The 23,945-nt window shown below is 41.9% G+C and overlaps 1 protein-coding gene across 3 annotated transcripts in view; it reads left to right on the forward strand.

Annotated features, from left to right (window-relative positions):
• kiaa1328 (KIAA1328 ortholog) overlaps positions 1-23,945 on the forward strand; it is a 262,954-nt gene that overhangs the window by 35,217 nt on the left and 203,792 nt on the right. For all 3 annotated transcript variants that reach the window (XM_041173529.1, XM_041173614.1, XM_041173697.1), the window contains one exon: positions 22,230-22,345. In XM_041173529.1, the coding sequence (XP_041029463.1) occupies positions 22,230-22,345 (116 nt within the window). The remainder of the gene's footprint in view (positions 1-22,229; positions 22,346-23,945) is intronic.

Here is a 23,945-nt window from a genome sequence, read left to right on the forward strand (position 1 = left end):
CTATGTCACTTTGTAGCTTCCTTGCATCCTCTTCACAATTTACTTTCCTACCTATCTTTGTGTCATCAGCAAATTTAGCAACCATTTCAGCCAAGTTATTTATATAAATTGTAAAAAGTTGAGGCCCCAGGACTGATTCCTGTGGCACAATACTCGTGACATCCTGCCAACCAGAAAAAGACCCATTAATGCCAACTCTCTATTCCGTTAGCTATCCAATCTTCTTCCATGCTAACTTGCTACCTCCTACACCATGAGCTTTTATTTTCCGCAGTAACCTTTGATGTGGCACTTTATCAAGTGCCTTCTGGAAATTTAAGTACAGTTCATCCACCAGTTCCTTATCCCAGCACATGTGACTCCTTCAAAGAACTCCAATAAATTGGTTAAAAATGATTTCCCTTTTACAAAGACATGTTGACTCTGCCTGATTGCCTTGAATTTTTCTAAGTGCCCTGCTATAACATCTTTAATAATAGCTTAGTCCATCTGGACCTGGAGATTTGTTAGCCCACAACTCAACAATTTGCTCAATACCACTTCCCTGGAGATTGAAACTCTGGAAAATTACTCTTTTCCTTCCATTTCCTGATTCACAGCCATTTCCTGGATGTTACTTGTGTCATCTATAGTGAAGACGGAACAAAATACCTGTTTAATTCATCTGCCATCTCCCTACTTTCCATTATCGATTTCCCAGATGCATTCTCGATAGGAGCAATGCTCACTTTAACTCTTTATCTTATCTAAGAAGTATTTGGATATGCACTTGCGATGTCATGGCATACAAGGCTATGGGCCTAGTGCAGGAAAATGGGATTAGAATAGTTAGATACTTGTTTGACTGGTGCAGACTCGATGGGCTGAAGGACCTTTTTCTGTGCAGTAGACCTCTATGACAGTAAGAGTTTCTATAAATATTTACAATCTGTCTTTATATTACTAGCTAGCTTTCTCTTATACTCTAGTTTTTCCCTCATTAATATTTTTGTCATTTTTTGCTGTTCTCTATATTCTTTCCAATCTTCTGACCTGCCACCTTTCTTTGCATAATTAGATGCATTTTCTTTAAGTTTGATACTGTCTTTAACTTTTTTTAGTTAACCACGCCCTCCCCTTGGACTACTTCTTTCTCATCAGAATCTATATATTCTGTGCATTCTGAAATATCCCTTTAAATGTCTGCCACTGAACTTCTGTTGACATATCCCATAACTTCATTTGCCAGTTCACTTTTAGCTAGCTCTGCTTTCGTGACCTCCATGATTGCCCTTATTTAAGTTGAAAATACCAGTCTTGGACTCACTCGTTTCTTCCCTCAAAATGAATGTAAAATTCAATCATATTATGATCGCTGCCACCTAGGGGTGCCTTCACGAGGAGATTATCAATTAACCCTGTCTTGTTGCTCAACATCAGATCTAGAATAGCCTGCTCTCTGGTTGTGATGCTCTAAGAAACTTTCTCGAAAGTATTCTGGTGAACTCCTCACCTAAGTTACCTTTGCCCATCTGATTTTTCCAGTCTATTATGTAGATTAAAATCCTCTGTGATTATTGCTGTACCTTTCTGGCAAGCTCCCATTATCTCTTTTACACTCTGCCCTACTGTGTAGTTACAATTAGGGGGCCTGTCCACCACTTCCACAAGTGACTTCTTGCCTTTATTATTCCTCATCTCAACCAAAACCACTTCTATATCTTGGTTTCCTGAACTTAGGTCATCCCTCTCTAATGTGCTAATATCAGCATTAGTTAACGGAACCATCCCTCCACCTTTTCCTAACTTCCTCTCCTTTCTAAATGTCACACACCCTTCAATATTCAGGTCCCAGTCTATGTCATCCTGTAGCCATGTCTCTTTAATGGTTATCAGATTGAACTTATTTATTTCTATTTGTGCTAATGTCTGTTTTGTTTTGAATGCTGCGTGCATTTAGATACAGAGCCTCTAATTTTGTCCTTTTATTATTTTTGTAGCGTCTAGCCTTATCTGCTGATTTACTCTTAGAATTGTACTCTCCCAGTCCCTTCCTGTCACAGTTTATCATTTCCCGTATTAATACTTGTCTTTCTTGCCTTGTCTCTACTCTTTGGTTTACCACATCTTCCCAGATTTGATCCCTTGCCCCCACTATTCAGTTTAAAACCCTCTCTGCTTCCCTAGTTAGGCGACTTGCGAGGACACCAGTTTCAGCATGGTTCAGGTGTAGATTGTTCCAACGGTATAAATTTCCCCAATACTGGTGTCAATGCCCCACAACTGGAACCCACTTCTCCTACACCAGTCTTCGAGCTACCCATTCATTTCTGTAATCTTACCATGAAAAATTGGGGCAGGTAGTGTTGGTTGATCATGGTGGCAGACTGCAGATCAGGATTTTGGGGGGACCGTGGGCGCAGCTTTTGCGACTGTCATATTGTTTACTTGAGGGTCTGAGCGAGAATTCCAAGGAATGCTCTTTCCTTGTGGAGCTGACTGCTCCTGTTTCCCATTTGGTTGCTGAACTTCACTGTAAAACTTGGCCTTTGGTGCTAAATTTAAATTTAAACCCCAGTTGGACCGTAGGAGCCTGATTTAAATATGACGAATTGCCCTGCTTTTCCAAGGCAGGATATGTGCATGCTTTGCAATCAGCTGCTGTGAATATGGTGACAGCCATCTATGTGTTGGATTGGGCACGGGTTCCAAGACTTGTAATTTTTAATCAGTCCAAAGTAATAATGCCTGTTGATGATGTGCTAGATTTTGGGCACAACTGTACTTGTCAGCATGTGGGTGTCTTTGTTTGTTTGTTTTAGAACAGTCAAGATTTTCTGAGATTAGTTTATTATACTATAACCCATGGCATTTCTCATGATTGTCATGATCAGAAGACATGAAGGAAAGTCACCCTGGCAACCTTCATTATTTTTCTTTTAAAATAGACAAATGGCTGGACTGATAAAATGACCACAGCTGACCACATGATGGTAGCTCTGGAAGTTTCTGAGCTGTTTAAAAGCAGACAGAGGCTAACACATCAAAACCCTGGAATGTAACGTACTTTATGTTGTATGAACATTCCAGCCAAACCAACACAAAGTATAGTAGATAAGACGTCTGCACAAGCCAGCAATGGACAAAGGCATAGCTATTTGTAACTCCTCATCTCCAACATTGTGCTAATGGTTCTACAGTCACCTGCTAAATCACACAGGTTTTTGAGCTGAATAGCTCAACCCAAAACCCCACACTGTTACATGACCGAGACTTGAAGTGTTTGAATTGCTTTAATTATACAGCTTTCGGATTCCATCTTTAGTCTGCTATTTAACATCTGATGGGGCAGGCCATACGGAAGCAAGCGCTGGCCATGTTGGACAACTGGCTCCCATCTAACCTGACTCTGCTGAGAAGATTTTGTACTATAGCCTACGGAACTGTTTCAACCTCTGCATGCCGCCTTCATCTTGGGACATCAACACTACCAGAAAAGCAAATCTTATACCACCGGTCTTTAGTCAGCTGAACTCTGTAAAAGAATCCCTAATTGGACATTGATTCTGGACTCTGCACTCACGTGAAGCCATAATCCTTATTTTTATCGTGGTCCCTGCCCTGAACCCCTTTCTCTTCCTTATCCCTCTTTTATTGTATGAATGCAAAAAGGGGCGGATGTTGTGAAACCCCTTCCCGCATTTTTGTTTGTGTAAAATAACCTAGCTCTCTTATTTTACTTTGAGTTTGCTCAGGGGTTATTAATTGAAGATTGGACCATTTCAGGTTGGAAAAAATATGCTACCACTTTTAAAGGGGTAAATCAAAAACTCCTTTCTGTTTACAGATGAGTAGTGAATGGAGAAATCTGGGCTGTTCTAAATTAAACCCCCTCCTGTCCGTAACATGATTTATTGGATGATGTGCTATTTTATGATGCCTTCATACTGTGAAGACTCTGCAGAAAGAGAATGAAAGTAGGATAGCAGCTTTTGAAATGTGGCTATGGCAGAGGATGCTCAGAATCAGCTGGATGGACAGAGAGCTAAATGAGTGGGTTAGATCAAGAGAAGTAGTTCAGGAATCAGATGGGTTGTTAAGTACTGTTAGAGAAAGATAGTCAAGTACAGGCATGGGATACAAAGGCCTGACAACCTTTTCCTGGCAACAATTGAAGGAGAAATTTAGGGGAAAAACAGAGGAGGAAGAAGGAAAATCAGATAGGTAGATAACATTGAGATGCGGACTGAGGGAGGCATGAAGAAAGTCAGAGAAGAAGCAAGATGATGCCAATGGCCCCACTAAAGCTGTGGCAAAAACGAGTGAACATAAAATGTAATGTACAATGTATTCTTCTGTTTACATGAAATTGTGCCATTTTAAACCCGGGAGGTGGGAAAGAAACGGAAGATATTTTAAGATGTAGGTTATAGGAACTGCATTCGGCACTGGTGGGGAGTTGGGGGCTGTGTGATATGGTTGTGCTGGTTCACTAGGACCAGGAGTAGGCCTTTTAGTCCCTTGAAGCTGTTCCATCATTCAATGAGTTCATTGCTGATCTGTGACCTAACTCCATATGGCCTTTGCCCCTTATTCCAAATGTCTTTGGCTAACAAAAATCTATCGTTATCCATTTTAAAACTAACAATAGGTCCGACATCAATTGCTGTTGCAGAAGAGTGCCAAACTTCAAACACCTTTTCCATGATCGAGTGTTTCCAAGTTTCACTTCTGAAATGTCTGGTTTTCATTTTTAGACTATGTCACCTTGCCCACGACTCTCCAATTAACATAGTTTTACTGTATCTACTTTACCTGTTCCTCTTAATATATTGAAAACTTTGATCAAATCACCCCACAACCATCTAAATTCCAAGGAGTACAACCCCAATTTAATTTCTCAGTGTAACAACCCTATCAATCTGGTAAATTGATACTGCACTCTCTCCAAGGCCAACACCTCCTCCCTAAGGTGTGATGTTCAGAACTGCTCACAGTATTCCAGGTGTGGTCCAGCTGTAGCATGACTTCTACCCTTTGTATTCTTGTCCTATATGTACAAGGCCAGAATTACATTAGCCTTTTTGAACATTTTCTGTGCCTGTTCCTGACATTTTAATCTATTTACATGGACCCCAAGTCTCTTTGGACCTCCACTGTTTCTAGCTTTTTCACCATTTAGGAAGTGTCCTGTTCCATCCTCCTTGGGTCCAAAGTGGATTACATTACATTTGTCTACATTGAAATCTATTTGTCACAGTTTTGCCCATTTACTTAATCTATCGTTATCTCTTTGTAATGTTTTGCTTTCATTTGCATGAAGTGGAGGGCAAAAAGCAAGGGAGTGGAAGTAGCTAGATTGCTCTTGCAGAGAGCCAGCATGGGCTTTACAGGCTAAATGGCCTCCTCATGTGCTGCAACCATTGTATTATTTTCTGAATGCCACCAATGTGTCATTGTGCTTGGAGAGTAGGCTTTGGGGTTTGGGTGTGAATGTCTGGGGGAACTGGGAAGTGGGTTGGAGTAGGTAGGAGTGCTGGCAGTGGTGTTTGGGAGCAATAACAAAGCATGGGCCTGTAGGAGTTGTGGGGGTTGGGGTGAGGTGGATGGATCAGTGCACTGGGATAAGCCAATACTGGAATAATCCTTGATTGTGGGGAATGGGTGAGTCATGGGATGTGTGTTATATAAAATACAGTTTGAGGCATTGAAATGTTTAACTGTGTGAAATAAATTTCAGAGCTCTTCGAACCACTTAAGTTTTGTTTTGTTGCTACTTGCTTCAAAAGTTTGAACTTCTTTTTACTGAGGAAGCAGGTTAATAGAGCATCGAGGCCAGAAATGAAAGGCAGCAGCGCCATCTAGTGTAGAATGATTGAAAGCTAACCATAGAAAACATTTGATTCATAAAAAACAATCACAAATAGGTATTACTTTTAGATGTAACAACGTTGTTACGACTGTTGGTAAAGCGGAGTTATTTTTAAAATCCCGGAAGGAAAACTTTAAACAACTGTCATAATCTATAATTTTAAGTGTTATGTTTGAGTTGCGACTCTGAATTCAGGAATCAGACCACCATCACTAACACCTTGTTTTTGTTCCTCTTCCCTGTCAGTGTACTTTTTAGGCACATGTACATGACACACACTCTGCTTCTTTCTTCTACCTGGAGTATTTATTAAATAACTTACTTCACTCAATTTCTTTTTAGTCCTGTAAGGCCCACTCAATCTTGTATTTAATGAATCATCGAGAGCTGGTAACAAAACTAGAACTTTCTCTCCTGAAACAAAATGGCAAATTTTAGTCATTTTATCTGCTTTCACTTTCATCACTTGCTGTGATATCTTTAAATGTTCCCTAGTCAACTCACATTCTCTATTCAATTTTTCCCTGAAATTTGATACATAATCCAGGAGTGTAGTTTCTGAATTTTGACCCATCAATTTCAGTGGTCCCCTTAACTCATGACCATAAACTGGTTCAAAAGGGCTAAAACCAGTCGATGCATTAGGAGCATCTCTAATAGCAAATAGCAAAAATGGAATTCCCGTATCCTAATCCTGTGCATGATGAAGATAGTATGCTCTTATCGTAGTTTTTAAAGTTTCATGGCATCTTTCCAAAGCTCCTTGTGACTCTGGACGGTAAGCTGTTGACTTAAACTGCTTTATCCCTAAACTGTTCATTACTTCCCTAAACAACTGTGACATGAAATTTGATCCCTGATCTGATTGTATTGCTTTAGGTAAACCATACTTTGGAAAAAAAAAATTAACTCCACAATTTTAGTTGCAATATTTCTTAAAGGTATTGCTTCAGGAAAACTAGTCGATGCATCCAGTATTGTTAATAAATACTGATTTCCACTTTTAGTCTTTGGGAGGGGTCTTACACTATCAATCACGACTCTGTTAAAAGGTTCTTCAAGTGCTGGTATTGGGATTAAAGCTGCTAGCTTAATCACTGCTTGTGATTTTCCTGTTACTTGACATACATGACAGATTCTACAAATTTTGATTACATCCCTTTGCAATCCTGGCCAAAAAAAAACCCTCTATCTTTTCCTGAGTTTTCCTAATTCCTAAATGTTCCCCCATTGGAATGAGTAATCCTCAGAATCTCATTTCTATACTCTAATGGGATAAAAATCTGATGCATCTCTCTCCAGCTTTCATTTGCTGAGACGTGATCCGCCATTTTGTCATTAATATATTCCCTCAAAGATAATAACCTACCGGAATACATTTTGCTTTGGTTTCTGAGTAAGCTTTTTGATGTGACTCTTTTAATTGCAAATCATTTTTCTGTAACTTCACTAACCTCTTTGAGTTAAACACTTCAATTGAACTGTCCTGCATTCCTTCCTCCTGAACAATGTTATTAAATACAATGCCAGCTAATTGGATTTCGACGACATCATCTTGCCTTTGAACTGCCTGCTTATCTTTATTTTGTTCTTCCCTATGGGTCTTTGATCTTGTTATAACACAATCAGGAAACAATCCAAGATAAAAACAATCCAAGATGTTTCTTCTGTAGCACTTCTGTTGAAAACACTTCTACAGGCTGCTCAACTACCATAGGCATCACCCACATTTGCAATCCAGCTATATCATTACCCAGAATAAATTGAGCTCCTGCAATAGGTAATTTTTCCACCATTCCAACTATAACTTTACCCGTTTTCCATCTGCTCTTTAAATTTACTTTCCACGACGGAATAGCTTTAGCATCTCCATGATCCCAACTTATTATTACCTTCTCCTGTAACACTCTCTCTGAACAAAAAATTTCACTCTCCCACTTAAAATTTTAACATCTTTACCTACTCCACCCTTTTCCCATGTGTACTGGTTTTGAAGCTGTTTCCCCTACTGTTGTCTTTTTTTGTTGCTCCTTTCTCTATTCTTTTGTTCTTCCTCTTGTTTTCTACTGTCATTTCGGGTTGTGGGTAAGGGAGCCGCCAAGTGTTGGAGATAGTTTTCCCATGCAACTGCAGAGCATGGAGCAGGTGGGAAAGGAGCCACACTTGTGTTTTTCTAGATATGGGGCGCTGATTAAGGCTAAGATAACAGGGTTGTAGCGCTGTCAGCATCTTTTGACCAAGTAGAAGCTGATAGGTGATGAGAACGAACAAGGAAGAAGCCATATTTCCTGGTGGTGCATTTGGGGTGTGGGAGGGAACGATTTCTATATGAGCAACATATAAGGGAGCAAGAGCTGGGAAGGTGACTAGGACTTGGAAGGGGGTAATATCGAAAATAAAGTTGTGGGAAGGAAGATGCATCAGGAGGCAGGAAAAAGATAAAATGAGTTTGGAGCACTGAAATGATTCACAAAGAAGGTGCAGTCATAACTTGAGACAAAATTAATTGTCACCTAGAAAAACATGGATTAATAGATGATAACCAACATAGATTTGTTGAAGACAAATTGCGTCTGACAAACTTGATTGAATTTCTTGATGAACTAACAGAGGGTTGATGATGGTAGTGTGTTTGATGTTACATGTACGGTTTTTCAAAAGGCATTTGATAAAATGTCACTGAATATACCTGTTAGCAAAATGAAAACCTTTGGCATCAGAAGCATTGGCAGCATTGATACAAAATAGGAAATGGAAAGCAGAGACTAGTAATGAACTGTTGGTTCAGGCGAGAGGAAGCGTATAGTGGTGTCCCTCAGGAGTTGATATTATGACCACTGCTCTTTTTGGTGTATATTAATGACCTGGACTAGTACATAACAAAGTTTGCAGATGACTTGAAACATAGGAACATAGAAACTAGGAGCAAGGGTAGGCCACTTGGCCCTTCCAGCCTGCTGTGCCATTTAGTGTGATCATGGCTGATTCTCTATCTCTATTTCATTTTCCAACTTTCTCTCCATACCCCTTGATGCCCCTTATATCCAAAAACGTACTGATTTCTTTCTTGAATATACTCAGTGAGTGACCCAGTCTCCGCAGCCTTCTGTGGTAGAGAATTCCACAGATTGACCACCCTCTGAGTGAAAAAATCTTTCCTCATTTTGGTCCTAAATGTCCTGAGACTGTGGCCCCAGTTTCTAGACTCCCCAACCAGGGGAAACATCCTCCTTGCATCTCATCTGTCTAGCCCTGTTAGAATTTTATATGTTTCAATCAGATCCCCTCTCATTCTTCTAAATTCTAGTGAATACAGGTCCAGTCAAACCAATCTCTCCTCATATGGCAGTCCTGCCATCCCCGGTATCAGCCTAGTGAGCCCTTGCTGCACTCCCTCTATAGCAAGTCTATCCTTTCTTAGATAGGGAGACCAAAACTGCACGCAATACTCCAGGTGTGGTCTCACCAAGGCCCTGTATAACTGCAGTAAGACATCCCTACTTCTGAACTCAAATCCTCTTGCAATGAAGGCCAACATACCATTTGCCTTCCTAATTGCTTGCTGCACCTGCCTGTTAACTTACATTGACTGGTGGGCTTGGCCTAAATAGCCAAGTGGTTATGGTACTGGGTTTGTAAACCCAAGATCAAGAGTTCAAATCTCACAATGGCAAACTATGAAACAATGTAACTTCATCTGAAACAGATGGAAACAGGTTTACTCAAAAGAGTATCAAGAGTTTAAATCTCACAATGGCAAAACTATGAAACAATGTAACTTCATCTGAAACAGATGGAAACGGGTTTGTACTTGAAAGAGTTACATTGACTGGTGGGCTTGGCCTAAATAGCCAAGTGGTTATGGTACTGGGCTTGCAACCCCAAGATAAAGAGTTCAAATCTTACAATGGCAAACTATGAAACAATGTAACTTCATCTGAATAGGAACAGATGGAAACGTGTTTGTACTCAAAAGAGTTACATTGACTGGTGTACAAGGATGCCCAGATCCCTTCGTACACCCACATTTCCCAATATGTCACCATTTAAATAATACTCTGCCTTTCTGTTTTTCACATCAAAGCACATAACTTCACATTTATCCATGTTGTACTGCATCTGCCAAGTGTTTGTCCATACACACAACTTGTCTAAATCGCCCTGAAGCCTCCTTGCATCTTCCTCACAACCCTGCCCAGTTTTGTGTCATCAGCAAACTTGGAAATATTGCAGTTGGTTCCCTCATCCAAGTCATTTATATATATCGTGAATAGTTGGGGCCTAAGCATTGATCCCTGTGGTACACTACTAGTCATTGCCTGCCACCTGGAAAAAGACCAATCTACTCTGTGGTTCCAGTCTGTCAACCAATTCTCAATGCATGCCAGTATATTACCCCCAACCCCATGTGCTTTAATTTTGCCCACTAGTCTCTCATATGTGACCTTATCAAAAGCCGCCTTGAAATCCAAATACGCCACGTCCACTGGTTTTCCCTTACCTATTCTACTAGCTACATCCTCAAAAAAACTCCAGTAGATTAGTTAAGCATGATTTCCCTTTCATAAACCCATGCTGATTTTGCCTATCCTGTTAATGCTTTCCAAGTGTTCTGTTACCATGTCTTTTATAGTAGATTCTAGCATTTTCTCCACTACTGATATTAGGCTGTGTCTGTAAGTTTTTTCTCTCCCTCCTTTTTTAAATAGTGGGGTTACATTTGCCACCCTCCAATCTGTAGGAACTGCTCCAGAGTATATATAATTTTGGAAGATGACCACCAATGCATCCACTATTTCTAGGGCCACTTCCTTTAGTACTTTGGAATGTAGATTATCAGGCCCTGGGCATTTTTCAACATTTCACCCCATTAATTTCTCTAGCATTTTTTTTTAAATACTGATTTTCTTCAATCCTTCCCTCTTGCTAGACCCTTAGTTTCCTAATATTTCTGGGAAATTATTTGTGTCCTGTTTTGTGAAGACAGAACCAAAATATGTTTTGAATTCTTCTGCCGTTTTTGTTCCCCATTATAATTTCCCCCGTTTCTGACTGTAAGGGACCTACATTTGTCTTCGCTAATCTTTTTCTCTTCACATACTTAAAAACTTACTGCAAAAGCTTCTATATGTTCCCTGCAAGTTTACTGTCAAGTTCCGTTTTCCCCTTCTTGCTCAATCTTTTTATCCACTTTTGCTGAATTCTAAACTGCTCTCAATCCTCAGGCTTGCTGCTTTTTCTGGCAATTTTATATGTCTCCTCTTTGCATCTAATACTATGCCTAACTTCTTTTGTAAGCCATGGTTGAGTCATCTTTCCTGTTTTATTTTTGAATAATTGTTGTAAGTCGTGCATATGTTCCTTAAAAATTAGCCATTGCCTATCCACTGTCAACCCTTTTAGTAAGGTTCCCCAATCCATCATTGCCAACTTGCACCTCATACCCTCGTAGTTCCCTTTATTTAGATTCAGGACCCTAGTTTCAGGTTCAACTTCTTCACACTCCATCCTAATTCTATCATGGTCAGTTTTATGGTCGCCTTTCCCCAAGGGAAATACCCAGTCTAGGATAGCCTGCTCTCTGGTTGGTTCCTCAACGTATTGGTCTAAAAAACCATCATGTCCACACTCCAGGAAATCTTTCTCCACAGTATTATTGCTAGTTTGGTTTGTCCAATGTATATGTAAAGTCACCCATAATTACAGTTGTACCCTCATTGCATGCACCTCTCATTTGCCGTTTAACGCCTTCCCTTACATCTCCATTACTGTTTGGGGGCTATAGACAACCCCCACCAATGTTTTCTGCCCATTGGTATTTCTTATCTCCAACGGATTCCTCATCATGATTTTCTGAGCCAATATCCTTCCTCACTATTGCATTGATTTCCTCCTTTACTAACAATGCTACCCCATCTTCTTTCCCTACTTGTTTGTCCTTACTAAATATTGAATACCCCTGGATGTTCAGTTCCCATTCTTGGTCACCCTGCAGCCATGTCTCTGTAATTGCAACTATATCATAACCATTTATATCTATTTGCATCGTTAATTCATTTACTTTATCGCGAATGCTCTGCGCATTAAGATACAATGCCTTTATACTTGTGTTTTTCACCTTGCTAGTCATCTTAGCTTTATTTTGCACTATGATCCCATTTGTTTTTAGCCCTTGTTTTTTCCGCCTTCCACTTTTGCTTCTTACTTTTCTGTCTTTTATTTCTATCCTTGTTTTCCCCTCCTCTGTCTCCCTGCTCAGGTTCCTAACTCTCTGCCGTTCTAGTTTAAACCCTCCCTGATCGCACTAGCAAACAAACCCCCCGATTACCTTGGTCCCAGTTCTGCCCAGATGCAACCTGTCCTGTTTGTACTGGTCCCAACTTCCCAACTTGCCCAGAACCTGTCCCAATGTCCCAGGAATCTGAATCTCTCCCCCCTACATCATTTCCTCGGCCACATATTGATCTGATATATCCTGTTATTTCTACTCTTGCTAGCACGTGGCACTGGTAGTAATCCTGAGATTACTACCTTTCTGAGGTCCTACTTTTTAATTTACATCCTTACTCTCTCTATTCAGCTTGTAGGACCTCATCCCTTTTTTTAACCTATGTTGTTGGTACCAATATGTACCACGATCACTGGCTGTTCACCCTCTCCCTTCAGAATGCCCTGTAGCCTCTCCAAGACATCCTTGACCCTGGCACCAGGGAGGCAACATACCATCCTGGAGTCTCTTTTGCTGCCGTAGAAACGCCAGTCTGTTCTCCCTACTATTGAATTACCTATCATTATAGCTCTGCCACTCTTCTTCCTCTCTTGTGTAGCAGAGCCACCCGTGGTGCCATGGATTGGCTCCTGCAGCTTTCCCCTGAGAAGTCGTCTTCCCCAACAGTATCCAAAACAGTATCTGTTAGTGGTTGGGGTGGGGGGAGGTTGGGGTGGTCAGCCACCTGCAGGGGGCTCTTACACTAACTGCCTCCTTCTACTCTGTCAGGTGGTCATGCATCTCCTTTCTGCCTGTTCAGCTGTTAGCTGTGGTGTGATCACCTCACTGAATGTGCTGTCCATGATAAACTCAGCATTGCAGATGTTCCACAGTGAATCCATCCATAGCTCCAGCTCTGAAATGCAGTTAGCCAGTAGCTGCAGCTGGACACACTTCTTGCACGCATGGCCGCCAGGGACCCTGCAAGTGTCCATGGCTCCCCACATAGCGCAGGAGGAGCATATCATAGGTGCAAGCTCTGTTGCCATGACTTCCCTTTAGATTAAGCTTGTTAGTCTTTAAAGAATACTAATTATGCTAGGGGCCTTGTTCTACTTCAAACACTCCCACTACAGTCCAAAGTGCTCACCTTATTTTGTTTAAGCTAATGAGCTGCAGCAGTTTAATTAGTAGAAAAAAGTAGAAGTACTCACCTGACCTTCCTGACCTTACTTAACCTATCTCTGCATCACGTCACTTTTTGAATTGTGACATCACTTCGACCTCCACTCTCTGAAGGCCCTGAGTGAAGATATGCCTCTTCTCTCCAGTCTTGGCCTCTGTTTTGCGTGCCCTTTTGTACCACTTTTGCTGGTGCCTCCACTCTGGCATAGTAAACGATGAGCAAACTGATAAAGTGGGCAGGCACATGGTTGATGAAATTTAAAGCGGATAAGAATCATGAGACATTTTGGAAGGAAGACTGAGGAAGGCAATATAAATGAAGTGAGTATTGCTGAAAAAAAGAGATTTCTAAAATTTTCATCTTGCATGCATAAAGACACTTCGCAAGAATGCCATCATGAGGGGAAAACAACAATTTATATTGTTTGTGAAGCGAACTCTGGTTGGCAAGTGCCGTTGCCATGGAGAATGCACCAGTGATGGTGACTGACAGTTAACTGCCAAACATTGTTTGAAATTTAAACCAGGCCTGTTTCAGCTAAACAAAATAAGGTACAGCCATTCATTGATTCATTCCTCAGGGCAATGCTTTGACTAATTAGGGTCAAGCTGCTTGGTTTAAATTGGCAGGTAGGTTGATAGTTAGATGACAATGATTTAAGGTAATTAGCAAAAGAACCTAGTATTATTTTATTCATTCATAGGATGTGGGTGTTGCTGGCTAAGCCAACATTTATTACTCTTGAGAAGGTGGTAGTGAGCTGCCTTCTTGAACCATTGCAGTCCATGTGGTGTAGGTTCCCCCCAGTGCTGTTAAGAAGGGAGTTCCAGGATATTGATCCTGCGACAATGAAGGAACAGCAATATATTTCCAAGTCAGGATGGTGAGTGGCTTGGAGGGGAACTTCCAGGTGGTGGTGTTCCCATGTGCCTGCTACCCATGTCCTTATAGATAGTTGTGGTCGTGGATTTGGAAGGTGCTGTCTAAGGAGGCTTGGTGAGTTCCTGCAGTGCATCTTGTAGATGGTAGAAACTGCTGCCACTGTGCTTCGGTAGTGGAGGGAATGAATGTTTTTTTAATTCATTGGTGGGTTGTGTGTGTCGCTGGCTAGGCCAGCATTTATCCCTAATTGCCCTTGAGAAGGTTGCGGTGAGCTGCCGCCTTGAACCGCTGCAGTCCGTGTGGTGTAGGTACACCCATAATGCTGTTAGGGATAGCGTTCCAGGATTTTGTGGAATGTTTGTGGATGGAGAGTGCCATTCAAGTCGGCTGCTTTGTCTTGGATGGTGACAAGCTTCTTGACTGTTCTTGGAGCTGTGCTTATCCAGATCAGTGGAGAGCATTCCATCACACTCCTGACTTGTGCCTTGTAGATGGTGGACAGACTTTGGGAGTCAGGAGGTGAGATACTCGCTGCAGGGTTCCTAGACTCTGATCTGCTCTTATAGCCACAGTATTTATAAGGCTAGTCCATTTCAGGTTCTGGTCAATGGTAACCCCTCCAGGATGTTGATGATAGGGGATTCAGCGATGGTAATGCCATTGATGTCAAGGAGAGGTGGTTAGGTTATCCCTTGTTGGCGATTGTCATTTGTGGTCAGAATGTTCCTTGCCATTTGTCAGCCCAAGCCTGGATAGTGTCCAGGCCTTGCTGCAATTGGACCTGGACTGCTTCAGTATCTGAGAAGTGGCTAATGATGCTGAATGTTATGCAATCATTAGTGAAGACCCTTACTTTTGCCCTTATGTTGGAAGGAAGGTCATTGATGAAGCAGCTGAAGATGGTTGGACTGAGGACACTATCCTGAGGAACTCCTGCAGTGATGTCCAGGCACTGAGATGACTGACTTCCAACAACTACAACCGACTTCCATTGTGCTAGTTATGACTCCAGCCAGTTGAGAGTTTTCCCCCTGATTCCTCTTGATTTTAGTTTTGCTAGGGTGCCTTGATGCCACACTCGGTCAAATGTTACCTCACCTCATTAGGAGAATTAAAAAAGACCATTCATGGAATGTAGATGTTGCTACCCATCTAAAACTGTCTTAAGAAGATAGTGGTGAACCAGTCATAGAGGTCTACTGCACAGAGAAAGGCTCTGCGGCCTCCATTGAGTCTGCGCCAGTCAAACAAGTACCTAACTATTCTAATCCCATTTTCTAGCACTAGGCCCATAGCCTTGTATGCCATGACATCGCAAGTGCACATCCAGTACTTAAATATTATGAGAGATTCTGCCTCTACTACCCTTTTCAGGCAGTGAGTTCCAGATTCCCACCAGCCTCTGGGTGAAAAAATTCTTCCTCACATCCCCTCTAAACCTCCTGCCCCTTAAATCTATGCCTCCTGGGGAAAGACATGGCCCAGGGAAAAGGGGAGAGTGAGTACACAAACTATCTCCTTCAGCACTCCATCTCTTCCAACTGCTGCAGTCTGTGCTGTTGGAGGGGGACTTCCAGGATTCTGATCCAGCAATGATGTAAGAATGGCATGTTGTATGACTGATGTGTGACTTGAAGCTAGTGGTGTTTTATACTGTGTGTTATGATTCAGAATGCACTGCTTGAAAGGGAGTTGGAAGCAATTCAATAATAAGTTTCAAAAGGGAATTGGATGTATATCTGAAAGGAAGAATTTGTAGGGCTCTGGAGGTAAGTGCAGGGTAGTGGTATTAATTAGATAGCTCTTTCAAAGAGCCAGCATAATTAGGATGGGCCAAATGGCCACCTCCAGTGCTTTATGATTCTATAATCTCTGCCCTATCATTGGTGCTGATTCTGTTAGAAATTGCCAGGCCAGGTCTCACCTATTTTTGTGCTGCCTTCACCTATCAGTTTCAGCAGATAAAATTTTTAGACAGTCTAGCCAGCTCAACATAACTTAGCAGTGTAAGTGAGACTGAGTAGTTAGTACCATTTATGAATGTTTAGTAGCTTCTGAAATATTTGCTGACCAACTCATTTGTAAAATGTTTGTAATAATCAACATAAAATATTTGTGTAGCACATAACATCTTCAGGACAAAGGGCACCTTATGCTTGTAGTTAAAGTTCAAAGTGATTGAATTAATGCAAGATATGTTGACAATCTGTAACAGTATTAGTTCAGAATTGAGGCACTGTTTATATTTTAGTACTGAGCTTCCTTTTCTCTTCATCTATTTCCCTTGGTTGCTATTCCAGAGTTTAACTTGTGAAAACTGTATAATTTTAAGATATTCAAATAACCAGCAATTACTGCTAAGAATAACATGCAATAGTATATGCATCACTTTTTACAATCCTGATGTATCACAAACAAACTGCATAGTGCCTTTACCATAGACTAAAACCCTAAGTGCTTCATGGATGTAATCAAAAACATGGGCATAGAGCCAAAAAAGGAGGTATATACGCATTGGAGGTGGTCAGAGATAATGTTTTCGCCCCTATAGCCTCTTCATCTAGAAACAATATATCTCAAAATCTAATGGATAGATCGGTGGGTAAGAAGAAGGGAGGAAGAAGCAGAGGAGAATGAGGCCTGATAGCACATGCTATCTGGTCCAACCAGATCTGTTAAATGATGGTTAAGCAATTTGTGCAAAAAAATGCAATCAATATATACCTGTTAGACCTGAGGGAATGAGGGTGGGATCAATATCAACAAGCATGATTGGGATAGGAGATGGTAAGATTTTGCTGGGCATAAGGGCATGGAAAGTGAAGATGAGTGACTTATTGAACAAATTGACAACTACAGTAGCAACATCAGAACAACCTTTTCTCCTTGAGTTCTCTGCCCAACGGCTGGTCCAACCCAAAGTGCCACAATCCCCACTGAGAATAGGCAAGGATGCAGATCCCACATCCACCCCAGTTGGAATGGGGATTGAACCCTGTGGTGTTGGCACCAACCTGCGCCAAATTGGCCATCCAGTCAACTGAGCCAACCGGCCCACCAGAGAGTGCAATTTGCTGTAGCAACGTCCAATTTTACATGCATGTTATAGCCTGGAGCTATGAATCATGATGGTAGAGGCTCCTACTTCTTTCCATCACTTGGTTGACCAGAAATCTCAACTGCAATTGGTATATGTTGGAAGGATTTATAAGATGATATTCAACTTGTTTATCTGTGTTATGATGCATTTCCCTTGGCCATCAAATCCTGGAGTGGGACTTAAACCCTGATCTTCTGGCTTAGAGGCAGGATCGTTACCTCTGTGCCACATCTTCCTCAAATAGGAATTAAAGTGAGTTTTTAAAAAATTTCTCATTGTGTTAGATTGCAGAACATATAGCTCCAATGATTTTCTTTAGGAAGAATTTGGTAGAGGTGTCCCACAGGCTTTACTCATGGAATTAAAGCTTATAAACAATGTCCCAGGTACCACCATCACCATTCCTGGGTATGCCCTGTCTCAGCAGCAGGACAACCCATTAGAGGTGGAGGCACAGTGGTTTATAGTTGGGAGGGAGCTGCCCTTGGATTTCTCAACATTGACTCTGCATTCCAGGAAGCCTTATGGCATCAGGTCAAATAGGCAAGAAAACCCCTCAGCTGATGAATCAGTTCTCCTCCATGTTGAACACCAATTGCAAGAAGCACGGAGGGTGGCAAAGGCACAGAATGGGGGACTTCCATGTCCATCACCAAGAGTGATTCAGTAGGGGCACTCATGAGCAAGCTGGCTGAGTCCTATAGAATGAAGCTGCTAGACTGGAACTGTGGCAGGGGGTGAGGGAAAAACCTACTTGACCTTGCTCTGACCAATCTACCTGGTGCAGCTGCATCTATCCATGGCAGTATTGGTAGTAATGACAACCCCATGGATCTTGTGGAGGTGAAGGCCCATCTTCACATTGAGGATACACTCCATCATGTTGTGTGGCACTACCATCGTGCTAAATGGGATAGATTTAGAACAGATCTAGCAACACAAATGGGAATCCATAAGGCGATATAGGCCATCAGCGGCAGCATAATTGTATTCAAGCACAATTTGTAACCTCAGCCTGGCATATCCCCCACTCCACTTTTACCATCAAGCTGGGGGATCAACCTTGTTTCAATGAAGAGTACAGGGGGACATGTCAGAAGTAGCATCAGGCATACGTAAGAAATGAGCTGTCAACCTGGTGAAGCTACAACACAGGAGTGCTTGCATGCCAAACAGCAGAGGCAGCATGTGATAGACAGAGCTAAGCGATCCAACAATCAAAGGAACAGACGCAGCTCTGCAGTCCTGCCACATCCACTCATGAATGGACAATTAAACAACTAACTGGAGGAGGAGGAGGTCCCACAAATATCCCCATCCTCAATGATTGGGGAGCCCAGCACATCAATGCAAAACACAACATTGAAGCATTTCGAACCATCCTCAGCCAAAAGTGCTGGGTGGATGATCCATCTTGCCCTCTTCCTGAGAGTCTCAGCATCACAGATGCCAGCCTTCATCCAATTCAATTCACTCCACATGATATCAAGAAATGACTAAAGGCATTGGATACTGCAAAGGCTGTGGGCCATGACAACATTCTGGCAATAGTGCTTAAGACTTGTGCTCCAGAGCTAACTGCACCCCTAGCCAGCTGTTCCAGAACAGCTGCAGCACTGGAAAATTGCCCAGGTATGTCCTGTCCACAAAAAGCAGAACAAAACCAACTCAACCATTACTGCCCCATTAATCTACTGTCAGTTATTAGTGCAGTGGTGGAAGGAGTCGTTGACAGTGTTATCAAGCAGCACTTACTCTTGATGCTCAGTTTGGGTTCCGCTGTGGACACTCTGCTGCTGGCCCCATTATAACCTTGATTCAAACATGGACAGCAGAGCTGAATTCAGGTGGTGAGGTGAGGGTGACTGCCCTTGACATGAAAGCCCCATTTGACTGTGTGGCACCAAGGGGGAAAGCTCTCCACTGGTTAGAGTCACACCTAGCACAAAGGAAGATGGTTCTGGTTGTTGAAGGTTAATCACCTCTGTCCCCGGACATTTTTGCACGAGTTTCTTGGAGTGTTGTCCTAGTGCAATCATCTTCAGCTGCTTCATCAATTATCAAACCTCTATCATAAGGTCAGAAGTGGGGATGTTCGTTGATGACGGCAGAATGTTCACCATTCACAATTCCTCAGATACTGAAGCAACCCATGTCCATATGCAGCAAGATCTGGACAATGTTCAGGCTTGGGCTGATAAGTGGCAAATAACATTCACAAAACACAGCTGCGATGCATTGACCCTCTCCAACAAGAGAGAATCTAACCATCTCCCCATGACATTCAATGGCATTACCATTGCTGAATCCCCCACTATCCACCTTCTTGGTGGGGGCGTGGGCGGGCAGTGGTGGGGGTTGCCATTGGCCAGAAACTGAACTGGACCGGCCATATAAACAATGTGGCTACAGAATAGATCAGGGCTGGGAATTCTGCAATGAGTAACTTACCTGGCTGAGTGCGGCTCCAGCAACACTTAAGCTTGGTACCATCCAGGACAAAGCCCATTTGATTGGCGGCAGCACCCCCCCCCCCCCCCCCCACCCCACCACCACCACCACCAACCACACACCTTAACCTTCCAACACTGACACACACTGGCAGCGGTGTGTGCCACCTACAAGTTGCATTGCAGCACCTCACCAAGGCCCATTCAATAGCACCTTCCAAACCTGCAACTGCCAGCACCTAGAAGGACAAGGGCAGCAGATACATGGGAACATCACGACCTGCAAGTTCCCTTCAAGCCACACACCATCCTGACTTGTAACTATATTGCCGTTCCCTCAATGGCACTTGTTCAAAATCCTGGAACTCCCTCCCTAGCAGCACTGTGGCTGTACCTATACCACATGGACTGCAACGGTTCCAGGAGGTGACTCACCACCACCTTCTCAAGGGCAGTTAGATTTGGGCTGTAAATGCTGGTCCAGCCAGCAAAACTCACATCCTATGAACGAATAAATAAAACATTTATACTTGGAAAATTTTGATTTTTTTTTTTGCATATTTTTCTGGCTGTATTTTGATGGCTTTTTTAGGATTCCTATATTAAAATATACTACAGGTAATAGGGGAGTATAGATAAATTTGGTTGTATTCCTTAAGTTGATGCCTTTTTTTGTAAACAATTAACCCATGAAAACTCCAAAGGTGGTTCCGGCTAACTGATACCTTGTCCAAGTGATTCTTCATAAATGGACCTTGTAACAGTCTTTGACCCGGAATCACCAACAATAAGAAAATGTTGTAATTACTTTAACATGTTTTGGGAATCTGTAATTAGTTATGAAAATGTTTGAAAGGGACTTTTAGGAGTTTGTATCAATTGTAATGTGATCATTTATAATTTTTGGGTAATTCGAAATAGAGGTCAATGTGACCAGGCAATCCTTTACCTGGAAGCATTGCCACCAAAAACCCCTCTTCACCTCCTGCCCCTTACCTTAAATCTATATCCCCTGGTTATTGACACCTCCGCTAAGGGGAAAAATTTCTTCCTATCGATGCCCCTCATAATTTTGTAAGCCTCTATCAGGTCCCCCCCCCCCCCCAGCCTTCTCTGCTCTAAGGCAAACAACCCTAGCCTATCGAGTCTCTCTTCATAGCTGAAAAGCGCCAGCCCAGGCAACATCTCCTCTGCACTCTCTCCAGTGAAATCACATTCTTCCTATAGTGTGGCGACCAGAACTGCACACGGTATTCCAGCTGTGGTCCAACTAGTGTTTTATACAGCTCCAATATAACCTCCCTGCTCTTATATTCCATGCCTCGGCTGATAAAGGCAAGGATCCCATATGCCTTCTTAACCACCTTATTTATCTGTGCTGCTGCTTTCAGGGATCTTTGGACATGTACACCAAGGTCCCTCTGATCCTCTGTACTTCCTAGGGTCCTACCATTCATTGTGTATTCCCTTGTCATGTTAGTCCTCCCAAACTGCATCACTTCATACTTTTCAGGATTAAATTCCATTTGCCACTGCTCTGCCCATCTTACCAGCCCGTCTGTATTGTCCTGTAATCTAAGGCTTTCCTCCTCACTATTTACGACATCACCAATTTTCATGTCATCTGCGAGGAGGTGTTCAGCGAGCCGAGTTAAAGAGCTGGATTCTTGACTGGTCAGATAGCATATTTAGAACTGCTGCTGCTGTTTCTTTCACTTCTAAGTGATTGAAAGCCCAGAATCGATAATACCATGTAAGCGGTCCTGGTAGATCCATGCTATCACGACTGATGGGAGCTGAAAGTTGAGAAGGTCCTGGAAAGAAATGCACTTTTGTGTAGAAGATTACAAGTACAGAACCCTGTTAATGCGGATGCTACTGCCTGTGGAGAACTGGCTTAGCCCTCAAAGCAAAGGGACTAGAATTTCAAAGATGATTGGAGTTAGAAGAACTTTGTGGCTGAGAATGTTGGTTGTGCAAGTGGAATGGACTGCTCAGAAACTTTGAGAGATGATCTTTGTGATATTTGCTGTTCCATATGTAATTTATAGTTGGTACCGACTGTATTTGCTTGTTAATTTATGTTTAACTTGCATTTTTGGTAATTTATTTGTTTAGGGATTACTTGGTAAAGTTGGTTCATTTGGTTTATGGATTCCCACAGGGATTGTAACAACGTGGACAATGAGTTTACTGGGATAATTTGTTGAGGGTCTTGGCAGGCAAGCAAGCCAGATACCTTTCCTGACTGGGATTCATAACATTCCAACAGGAGTTGCTGAACTGTGTTTTGGCCTATTTAGTATGATTATTAAAACCAGTTGTACCACTCTGGCTTACTGAAGCCAACTCATCATATTCCAAGAATTGAGACAAAAATCTAGTATCTTGTATGACATTGTATGAAAGTGCTAATAATGAACTAGAGTAATTACTTTTCATCAAACATGGAGGAGAATACATGAATGAAGGTTAAGTGCTGGAAACACATTTCAGTTTAAAAACAATAGCTAAAACCTAATTCTTGTGTTTTTATATGCTTATCTACCTAGAGTAAGTGAAGAGAAAGAAGAAACTGTGGAACGATTAAAGGCTGAACACGAATCCTTTGAAAAGAAAATCAGAGAACTGGAGGACCAGAATGAAGTCATTGTGACCGAGCGGGAAGATATCCTTAACTGGTTTAAAATTTTCAAACTGGTCTAAAAGTATTATGTACCATGCATTTAGTGGAATACATTTGTATTCTATGTATTCAGAATACATAAATATAATTTGGGATAAATTGGATTTAGCGCAGAGCCACTTGAGTTCAAAATCTTACAGTGCCAGCCTCAAATTTCGGGTTTGTAGAATAAGTTGGAGGTTATTTAGCTTCACATTGTTGCATTTTTAGCAACCAAGTTGATTGACTATAATTTATCCTTTCTCTGAGGATAAGTTCAAGTTTCATAAGTCAAAAATGTAATTAATTAGCACATTGTGCATGTTTACAGTGTACCCCATTTGTGACCACACAGTTTGTACTGTCATTGGAGAGAAGATTTGAATTTCTTTTTCTTTGAGTGGTTGGGATCTGGAATGCTTTACCTGAAATGGTAGTGGAAGGTGATTCTATGAATAATTTTAGAGAGTTGGATAAGTACTTGAGAATGAGGAACTTTCATGATTATGACAAAAAGCGGGGCTGTGGAGCTAAGCCCAACTACTCTTTCAAAGAACCAGCACATCATAATGAGTGGAATGGTGCTATGATTTTGAGCAAGTCTCTGATACTGACCGTCTGTTCTTTATACATAGTGCAAGATATACATGACTGGCACTCAAAAGAACTTGGCTGAAATTTGGCAAGTTAGTTGTGGAGTTGATTTATATCATCATTTAAATTCCCTTTTTTTAACATTGTACTCGAAGCATTTTTCCACATTGAACCAATACTTAAGTGTTTAACGCTATAACAAAGTATCAGTTATTTACCTTTCAAAATCGGTATAGATTATGGGTTGAATTTTCCAGTCATAGAGGGCAGAATTTTGCCCTTGGCGTGCAGGATTGGTGGGGGCGGGCAGGTGTGGTCGGGAAGCTGACCGCCACTCGCAATCGACAGCGCACCGCGATTTCACGCTGTTGGGCCAATTAAGGCCCACCCAGCGCTAAGCGCTGCCTGTGCGGGTGGGGGAGGAGGGCAAGCAGGCCTAGCCTGATCTTTATGCATGCATGCGAAAGAGTGCTGAATAATCTCCCTGATTTACTGAACTGTCTTAGGGAGATGAAGAATATATTGAAAAGATTATTAAACAGCCGAAAAATTTAATGAAACATTTCCCCTCATGTGACTGTCACATGAGCAGGGGCATGTTTTTAATTAAAAATTAAAATTTTTTTATTTCATTTGTATTTGATTTTGTAACCTCATCCCGCATGTGGATAAGGTTTCCAAAAAATGCAAAGGCCGCTTGGCCTTTTCAACTGCCCATCAACCATTAGATTGAATGGGCAGTGAAAAATTAAGCACATTTGATAAGTTAATGGCCTTAATAGGCCTTTTAATTGTTGGCGGGCGTGCGACTATGTGTTGACATCGGCATGCTCAGCCAACGTCCACCTGCGTAATTTCGTGCTTGGCCGGGTTGGGTGCGCACCCGCCTGCCAAGCTAAAAATTCTGCCCACAATCTTTTTAGCCAACTGGGCCATTTGAGTCCATAACCCAGTCCATTAGAACAATGTGCTTTCCGGGTTAACTTTCTGGAAAGCGACAAATTAGATG

The sequence above is a fragment of the Carcharodon carcharias genome, chromosome 1 (genome assembly GCF_017639515.1).
Source record: "Carcharodon carcharias isolate sCarCar2 chromosome 1, sCarCar2.pri, whole genome shotgun sequence".
In the NCBI taxonomy this organism is placed as follows: domain Eukaryota; kingdom Metazoa; phylum Chordata; class Chondrichthyes; order Lamniformes; family Lamnidae; genus Carcharodon; species Carcharodon carcharias.